The sequence below is a fragment of the Terrapene carolina genome, unplaced genomic scaffold (assembly GCF_002925995.2).
Source record: "Terrapene carolina triunguis isolate 2854851 unplaced genomic scaffold, T_m_triunguis-2.0 Scaffold714, whole genome shotgun sequence".
Classification (NCBI taxonomy): Eukaryota; Metazoa; Chordata; order Testudines; family Emydidae; genus Terrapene; species Terrapene triunguis.
Genome location: NW_020665065.1, coordinates 18,546,877 through 18,556,386, shown reverse-complemented (window position 1 = coordinate 18,556,386; position 9,510 = coordinate 18,546,877). Strand labels below are relative to the sequence as shown.

The following is a 9,510-nucleotide window of genomic DNA, read 5'->3' as shown; positions in this document are numbered from 1 at the left end:
GAGTGGAGCATCGCTGAGCGCAGGGGTGGTGGAGACAGAATGGCAGGCAGCAGGAAGCAAACCAAGGAAATGTTCTAAGACAGCATTTCTCAAATGCGGCCACCGTGGCCGCATGTGACCACCAGGGGTTTTTCTTGCGGCCACAGCCTCCTGGGCAGTGATTGGAGGGGGGAGTGGCAAAGCATTCACCCCTTCCCCAGTGCCACCAGTAGAGGTTGGGCCCTGCTCCCCTCTGGAGCCACAAACAGCAGAGGAGCAGGCAGCCAGGGTGAGTGCCCCCCTTTCCCAGGGGTAGTGGGGCTTGGGCTTCTGGCTTCTGCCCTAGGACATCGGGTGGCAGGCTCCGGCCGTGGGGTTTCGGGTTCCAGACGCAGGGCTTTGGGCTCTGGCCCCAGGCTCACCCCCCTCCCCATCACCCATGGCCCCCGCTGCCTTCCCCAGCCCTCCATTGCCCCTGGACCCCGCTGCCTGCCTACCCACCTGTCCATTCAGAGCTTAATTTGTCCCCTGGCTTGCCAGGGCTGAGTAAGTTTGCTGTGAAAGGCGATATTAACAAACCTACAAATATCAGTTTTCCCAGGAGCAGACTTACTTAGCTAGCAAGTCTTAAAAAAAACAACAACAAAAAACAACCACCAAAACCCCAAAAGAAACAACAACAAAAAAGAGAAGAATGTACAAAGCGCCTTATTTTGTTTCTATTCTGTTTAGGTCCAGTAAAGAATAGAGACAACTGTACATTATTTGTATTATTGAGTCTGAAAAAACCCTGCATAGATAAATGACAATGATTTGGACATGGATATGTGTATATTTATTTGTTTTTCCTCAAGTTAATTAAGTATTTTAGGAAAAATTGTCAGAGCAGCCACCAGCAAGAGTTGGTGGCCGGAGTCTAAGGCCACCAAAAAATGTCTTGGGAGAACCCCTGTGCTAAGAGACCAGAGTGGTCCTGGGGAGAGTTAGCTCAGATAGACAAGAGCAGGGCTCCCGGTCACCTCAGGAGAAGGGGGACCTGGAGCTGATCTGCAGTAGGCCTGTTGGGAAAGCAATAGTTTGGTAGCACCTTGCTAGTACCGTGTTTTAGTGTCAGTATAAGGCAGGGGTAGTCAGTCAACAGGCAGACCATGGGCCAAATCTGGACTGCCAGGCACTTTTGAACATACCCTGAAATCTTTTCATTTATTTATTATCATTATTGGTTTGTTTATTATTTTCTCTGGAATCTGGACTGTGACTGTACCTTGGCCAAGACATTTGGACTTTGACAAAAAATAATCAACCACTGCTGGGGTAAGGTTGTTTTTTTTTTGTGGCTTCTGAATCTCAAGACCCTAAGTTGGAAGAAACTGCCTGATGATACCTTGTCACTGTTGAGCATTTTGAAATACGAGCACTTATCACAAGCCAGGTGGCAGTGAAAGCATTTTCATTGAAGTTCAAATATTTTTAATGAAAACTGCACACTAATGTTTTGTGCTGGAGCTAGGAAGTACATAGGTGCTGTCTGTATTACAGTTGGTATTAGCTGTATACCTTTCTAGTACACGCCCTCCTCCCCCAAACTGAGACAGAAGGCATATTCTTCCTGTACTCTCTGAGCATGCTCACAACAAGTTCTTACATCTTCACTCATGCGAGTTAATTTTCAACTACTGGACAATTATAGACATCAATCAATTATAAATCAAACACTCACCACACACCAAACACAATACAGGAGATCCACGTAGACAAAATGAAGTCGAGGATTGCTGCAGATGCAATATACAGAGAAGCCATAAGTAAGAAACTAGACCTGTGCATTGATCCCTTAAACGCCACTCGGCACTGTAACGAGGCGGTTCTGGCAGGACCCAACGGAGAGTGCCAATTCAGGACAAATCGCTTAAAACAGGGCAGTTACAGCCCTAGGCTGGGGTTGTTTCACCTCTAAGGCAAACCAAACCAGCCAGACAAAGAAGACTTTGGTCTCACCCCACTGGCTAACCACAAGTCACACAAGCAATTCCCTTAGACACTCCAGTTTCCCAGTATCCCCACCAGTGCCACTCGTTATGGGGACGAATGGTTATGAAAACCAATACCCCATTAAAAGAAAAAAGGTTCTCCTGATCCCAGAGAATCAAGCCCCAGACCCAGGTCAATATACAAATCAGATCTTACCCACAAATCACGCTGTTGCCAATCCTTTAGAACCTAAAATCTAAAGGTTTATTCATAAAAGGAAAAAGATATAGATGAGAGCTAGAATTGGTTAAATGGAATCAATTACATACAGTAATGGCAAAGTTCTTGGTTCAGGCTTGTAGCAGTGATGAAATAAACTGCAGGTTCAAAATCAAGTCTCTGGAATACATCCCCAGCTGGGATGGGTCATCAGTCCTTTGTGTAGAGCTTCAGTTTGTAGCAAAGTCCTTCCAGAGGTAAGAAGCAGGATTGAAGACAAGATGGAGATGAGGCATCAGCCTTTTATAGTCTTTTCCAGGTGTAAAAACACCTCTTTGTTCTTACTGTGGAAAATTACAGCAAAATGGAGTCTGGAGTCACATGGGCAAGTTCCTGCAGACTTTGCTGAGTTACAAGGCGTATCTGCCTTCTCTCCATGGGTCAGTTGTATAGCTGATGGTCCTTAATGGGCCGTCAAGCAGGCTAGGCAGAGCTAACACCAACTTGTCTGGGATGTTTCCCAGAAGCATAGCATAAGTTTGAAATACAGACAGTTTACAGCCAATATTTATAACTTCAACTACAAAATTGATACACACATATAGACAGCATAATCATAACCAGCCAACCATAACCTCATCTTAGACACCTCATTTGACCCCCTTTATACAAGATTTGGTGCCACTACAGGACTTTGGTTGCAACCATGTTCTGTATGGTCCCAGATTATATCAATAACGTCACAGGCACTCAGAGGCAATAGTAAATATTGGCAGGGTAGAGTGGCACAACCATCAGTGTAGACAACTCACTTACAGCTGGAATTTTCCAAATGCATGAATCGGAACATTGCTGGCCCGCCCCCAGGGTTCTGGGAGACAATACCGAGGAGAGCAGAGACACTGGCAGTGCAAAATGCACGGGTTGGTCCAACAAAGATATTTGATGCTGAGCTTATCTATTGAAGGCTTACAAGCAAGTTCATGAGAGGTTGAGATCCAGAATATTTTGACAGGTGATTGGTTCCTGTACCGACATCAACGTTCACTGCCTCTGGTGACAGGATTGCCAAGGCTAAATCTAAGCTAAAGAAGCAGCTGCAGACAGAGGTGTCAGCTAGACATCCTTCCTAAGAAGTCCCCTGCACAGTCACTGACGGTTCTGCTGTACACTTGCCAGCACGTGGTATCCTCAAGGGCTTTGTGACAAATTTCAGAATCTACACTGAACACGAGCTAGCAGCAGGTGATGTATACCTTGTCTCGGACAGGTGCAAATCCTTCAGCACAATGAGTGTCACAAAATGGAGCAGAGCTACTGGAGCAAGCAGAGTGCATCATTTAAGGACAAATGCATCGATACCTCCACAGAAAGTTGTCTCGACAGTTAATGAAAATAAGAAAGAGTTTGATTGGCATCATTTGTGCAGAATTATTAAAGACAGAGACAATACCTGAGCTGAAATAAACCAGGGGGGTGTGGTGGTCAACAGAGGAGATATGGCCACCTCACATGAGGCAGCAAAGAACATCCTCAGACATCAAACAGTGATGATAGCAAAAGAGAAAGTGGTGGAAAAGTCGGTATTATCAGATGACATTGACGTATTTCTCTTACTCTTGCATCATTACCTTGAACAGAGCCTAACATATTTAGTGATTATGGAACCCCGAGTCCAAGAGAGAGCTGTAATAGACATCCGTGCTCTGCAGAGCAACACCGGAACATGGGACCAGGGCTGTTAGCTGTCCGTGCGCTCTCAGGCGGTGATACAGTGGCTTCCTATTTTGGCCTCATCAGAATTACTCTGTTGAAAATTCTGCAAGCTGGGTACTCCCTCTCTCCGCTGGGTGACATCGATGACACTGAACAGGCACCCAAATTCCTGGCTGCATGCTACAGACAATCAAACTGTGCCTCCATGTTAGAAGCATGGCAGAAATCATGGGCAGGGAAAACTGGCAAAGGTACTATATCAAAACCAAAGCTCAGCTCTTTACCACCACCAAGGGAAGCACTTATAGGAAATGTCAAATAAGCACATATTCAGGTGCACTGCAGTGTGGATGGATACGCAATGACAGTTCCAAGTCTCCATTTCCAAAAACTGCACCAGACAATGGCACACAGATATTTTGAAGTGAATCAAGGGTAATGGACCTTGTAAATCTATGAGCCAGATTGCCAGGAACCATATTCTGGGCATGCCCTGGAGGTGTGGAGTGTTATAGTGACCTGACAAAATCAGCGTTAGCATTTGCAGATGAAAACAGGGATGGCAAGTAGTGACCTGTATTACTCACGTTGGGACACTCAATTGTTGGAATGAGACAAAACACCAGTAATTGTTTATAATGACTCCAACATGAAGTATTTGGTTACAATTATTATTATATTTGTCATTTTGCTGAATAGATACATTTATGATTTGTTGAATATTTTTCACATAATAAAAAGTGGTCACTGTCTCAAATGACAGTTAAGGTCTGTGCTATACCCCCAACCCTCTGCCCCATGTGCCCCTATCATTCAAATATGTGTTGTTATTAATTGAGATTGCAAATGTTAAATACGTGGATTTCATATATTAGGACTCTTTTGCTTTGATTCTGTCTGCTCCAGATCATGTGAACTCCTGCTGGTTATGGGGGGCTGGTGAGGGTGGGATGAAATGTCGATATTTCAAAATGCTCTACAGTGACAGTGTCATTAGGCAGGTTCGTGTAACGTGTGGTCTAGAGATACAGAAGCCACAAAAACACCTTGTCTGGACCCTAAAGCGAGGTTGACCAGAAGGGCTGCCAGACTGCGATGGGGCTACAGGTCACGTGCCGCGGACAAACCCAGAGCAGGGAAGAGCAGATTATCATTGTGAGACGTGGGGATGGATGGTGTAAGGGTGTAGACTCACCCCTGCGGCACCTCCTGCTGGTTGTCCTCGGGAATTAGGTCATCCCAGCTCTGGAGCGCCCTCTGCAGGTCGGTGTCCCACTGCCACTTAGCCCCTGTGTCCCTCCCTGTTCTCTGGTGCCCTGTTAGCTGGGGTGCTGCCTCCTGGCAGTAACCCCTTTCTCTCAGGGTCTCCCCTCCCCGGGAAACCCCCACCCACTATCCCCACCTCTCCTCAGTATAAGGCTACTGCCAGTCATCGTCTAGCCCCCACGCCCTGGGGCAGACTGCAGTATCAGCCACTCATCACTGGCAAGGTTGGGTTTGGACCTGCTGCCTTGGCCTAGCCCTGGGCTGCCCTCTGCAACCCCCAGTACCTGTTGGCCTTATGCTAGGCCGCAGCCTGGGGCTTTCCAGGCTGGAGCTCCCCGGCTCCTCTGCCTTTCCCCAGCCCTGCTCTACTCAGGTACCCTGTCTCTAGCTCCCTGCAAACAGGCCCGTCTCCCTCTACAGACAGAGAGAGACTGTCTGAGCTCCTGGCTCCCAGCCTTTATAGGACCAGCTGGGCCCTGATTGGGCGTGGCCCCAGCTGAGCCTGCTTCCCACTCAGCCTGGGCTGTTCTCCCAGCCCTCCAGCCCTCTCCCCGGGCTGGTTTTAACCCTGTCGGGGCTGGAGCGGGTAGCCACCCCGCCATAATGAGCTGGTGTTCTCGGAGCTGGTGGCTGTTGAACCGTGGACCTGGTACACAGGATATCCTGCTCTGGGCAGATGGAAAGCTGGAGGTGGGGGTGAACATCCGCAGTGCAGCTGCTGTCAGCGACGGACGGGCTGCAGCAGTCGCTGTCAGCGCCAGCTCAGCTTCGGGGTGAATCTGTGGTACTGCGCCTTGCTCACTTGCAGCCCTTCCCGGTAACCCGCGGGCGGGTGTATGTGAGATGGGAGGCAGAGCTGCTGTATCAGGAGTCTCCCCTCTGCCTCTTGTGTCTCCATGGCAGGCACTGTGGTTACAGCAAGGCTTTCCAGGACTCAGATGAGGAGAAGATGCACTATCAGAATGGCCAGGGTAGGTGCATGGCTGGCTCTACTCTTGTCTTCAGTGCACCGAGCGTGTGGAGCCCCAGGCGTCAGCGAAAGTCATGGGACTGGCAGCTGCGGCGGTGCTGGGTGCATTCACTCTCAACGCCAGAAGAGCGGGTTCCTGGGAGCAGGCATCCAGCAACCCCTTGCTGTTGTGAATGTAGAGAAGCCAGCTGTGTTGGGGCCAGGCTGCCGCGAGTAGGGCTGACAGCGCTGGGTGTAGAGACAAGGGTCTGAGTTTCAAGGGGAGGGGGGTAGTGTGTCAGTGACTCATCGGTTCATGGCACACGGGGGCCGAGCGGGTGTAACTCACATACTCACAGCCTGGGAGAAAGGGGCAATGGGAAATGCAACTAACAGGGGCCTACACAAGGCGGAAAATCCAAGTCCCCATGGAGATGTGTCTGGGGTGAGCTGTTCTCTGCCTCCCCACAGGGGCTGAGTTCTGGGCTAGCTACTCCTGGTATCAGGTGATTTTCCTTGTCCCTCTGGGTGTCTGGGCCCTTGGGCTGGGCTGGAGAGGTCTGTGTTCTGAAGGGGGCATTTAGCTTTCCTGGAGTTGGGTGCCAGAGAGCAGGCCCCCACTGGGGCATCTCTCCTCTGTATGTGGCCCTAAGGAGTCTGCAACACTGCTTTTGGGGCTTGGATTCCTGCCGCCTCTCTGGCTCCCAGACGGCATTGCTGTTTGCTGTTGGAATGATCTCGCTTTTTCTTTCCCCACTGAACTCGAACAGTGAAGTTCCCCGCGTCAAAGTTCTACGTGGACCCTCACACGTACGAGGACCCCTGCCAAGCCGTGCACGAGTTCACACGAGAGATCGAGGCCTCCAGGATTAAAATTGAGAAAGTCATTGGGTCCGGTGAGTGCCCTGGCTCTGTGCATTTCACACCCTTCGAACTTCCTTCGGAAACCCATTTCTTCCCCCGGGGCTCTGGTGCCAATGTTTGTGCAGTACTCTGGAGATGCGACGGGCTAAATAAATACAGGTCGTGCTGAGTGTTGTGATGATCCTCAGTGCGGGTTTGAGCCCTTCCGTAGCTTTCTGAGCACAAAAAGCATGTGCAGAATTCTTTAATGCATGAAGTGAACCGTCCGGAGCCAGATGCTCAGCTGGCGTTAATCCGTGTCGCTCAGCTGCAGCCAATGGAACGCCACTGACTTGCGCCAGCTGAAGGTCTGGCTGTCCAGGCACGGGTGTCTCCTCCGCTGCTACCTTGAATTTCACCCCCAAAGTTCATGTCTGGGCTGAGAAGACACTTGAGCCATTTCAGCAAAAATGTTGATTTTTTTTCTGAAAAGTGATATCAGCTGAGAATAGGGGCTTGGAAGGCAAGCGCACAAGAGAGAGGGCGAGCGAGTGAGCTGTCAGCTGCTGGTGACACCCATGGCATCCAACGGTGCACAAAGTCTGAGTACCTTTCTGCTTGGCAATTGCACAGAACCAGCCAGGATGCGAGGGCTCAGAGCTGCCTGGGAGGTGCTGGGAATTCTCACTAAACCAGCCCTGCTCTTGCTTTTCACCTGGCTTTGTACCCACATTGTTGGGCGGGAAGTTGGGAATCCCATAATAGGACGTGCTTAGCACACTTCATCATTGCTATGTGAGAGTCTTTCTGCCTCCGAGGCACAGAGCCAGGCAATGATTCCTTACGCTGAGTCAGTGGTAGGAAATAGAACCCAGGAGGCCTGACTCCCTAAGCACTGGACCATGCTGCAGCCGCCTTATTGGCTTTAGAAAACAGACCCCTCGCTGTTAGCTCTGGACATGTATTTAGCCTAGTGGCAGAAGGAGTGTGGATTTGGTGGGGTGCCAGGAGGCTGCAGTGAATTGAGAAGCTAAGCCCTTTCCCTTGTCTTTTCTTGCTTTGCAGGAGAATCTGGGGAGGTGTGTTATGGCCACCTGAAAGTGCCAGGGAAGAGGGAGCTTCCCGTGGCCATCAAGGCTTTGAAAGCAGGTTACACGGAGAAGCAGAGACGGGACTTCCTGAGCGAGGCCAGCATCATGGCGCAGTTCGACCACCCCAACGTTATCCACCTGGAGGGGGTGGTCACCAGGAGTACGTGGCTGCGTGCAACAGTTTAGAGAGGGCAGTCACATAGTCAGCGCAGGACCATGGGCACAAAGGGGAAGCTGATCTCACAGCCAGAGCCCTCAGGAAGTGCTTTCCTCTCCCCAGCCTGGCAGAGACCCCCCTACAACCGAGAGGCCAGCCAGCTGCTGCACAACGTATAGCTCACGAATGGGGGCCTTTCACTTTGCTAGCCCCTTTCATCCCCAGGGATCCCCAATATAACAAACCCAAATGCAGCCGCCTTTGGGGTGGAATGTGGCAGCTGTGTCACTGACTATTGCAATGCCACCGAAGAGTGTCGGACAAGAATGGAGGCTTCTGTATCCAGTGGGAACTACAGAGGGAATTTAGGGAGATGGGGCACAGATGGTCACTAGGAAATGTGTCCAGAACATGGGGGTAAACATCTCCTGGGTGGGAGCTCCCAACAGGAACGTCAGAGAGACAGCTGCTAGGCAGGTCTACCCGAGGGACGTTCCTAGAGGGCCCCTGCTGAAGGGCTGGGTGTGCACTGGCAGGTGGCAGTGCATGGGCGAAGCTTGCCCGGACACTGCCCTCACTCTACCTGCTCTGAGGGCTTCATTTTCGGGGCTGCGCATACAGCCCCGCATTCCTGGGCGCTGGTAATAAAGTGCCTTTGGATTGCTACTGGCCAGGAGGCTCAGAATGACGTCCTCCCATGAGCCGGGGGCTCTGCTGCTAGCTTCAGGCTCTAGAGTCTAGGGGCCAGCTCCTCGGCCCAGCAGCGTTCTCTCCTTTCGACATTCCCGATTAGCATCTTGAGAGGGAGACAGCTTGTCACTCGCAGGACTGCTGCTTTTCGCCTTTCCCTTCTAGTGTCAGTAGAGCAATGAAGGGTTTATCCCTGGCTGCAGCTCAAAGGAGAATGCTGCTACTTGGGGCTTTTCCAACGTTCATTGGAGGGAGGTGAAATGGGACGCCGGACAGGTCCTTTGTAACATCACATGTGGTGGCTCCCCTCACCCCACTCCGCTCTGCATCCCAACGCCAGAGATCGGGGTTATTGGATTCGGAGAAGCACTACCCATTAGCGTTCATTTTAAAGGCCGTATCGTATTGAATTGTAATGTGAAGTCATAGTTTTAAAAGGCACATTGAAATGCAAAGCATTATGGTAATGGGATGCAAATTTCATTTAGACAATGAAACTGACTTAGCAACAACAGTGGCGCCTGTAGAGAGACTCTGAGTTTGATGTGTGAGTGCGAGGTGGATCCGTGAGTGTGAGTAGGATGCGTGAGTGCAAGGTGGATGCATGAGTGTGAGTAGGCTGTGTTAGT

The 9,510-nt window shown here is 50.4% G+C and overlaps 1 protein-coding gene across 1 annotated transcript in view; it reads left to right on the top strand.

Moving 5' to 3' along the window:
• The window catches only part of EPHA8 (EPH receptor A8), an 86,898-nt gene that overhangs the window by 67,437 nt on the left and 9,951 nt on the right, over positions 1–9,510 (top strand). The window contains 4 exon segments of the mRNA XM_029913573.1: positions 9–28; positions 6,002–6,122; positions 6,871–6,996; positions 8,009–8,194. Coding sequence (XP_029769433.1) covers positions 9–28; positions 6,002–6,122; positions 6,871–6,996; positions 8,009–8,194 — 453 coding nt within the window.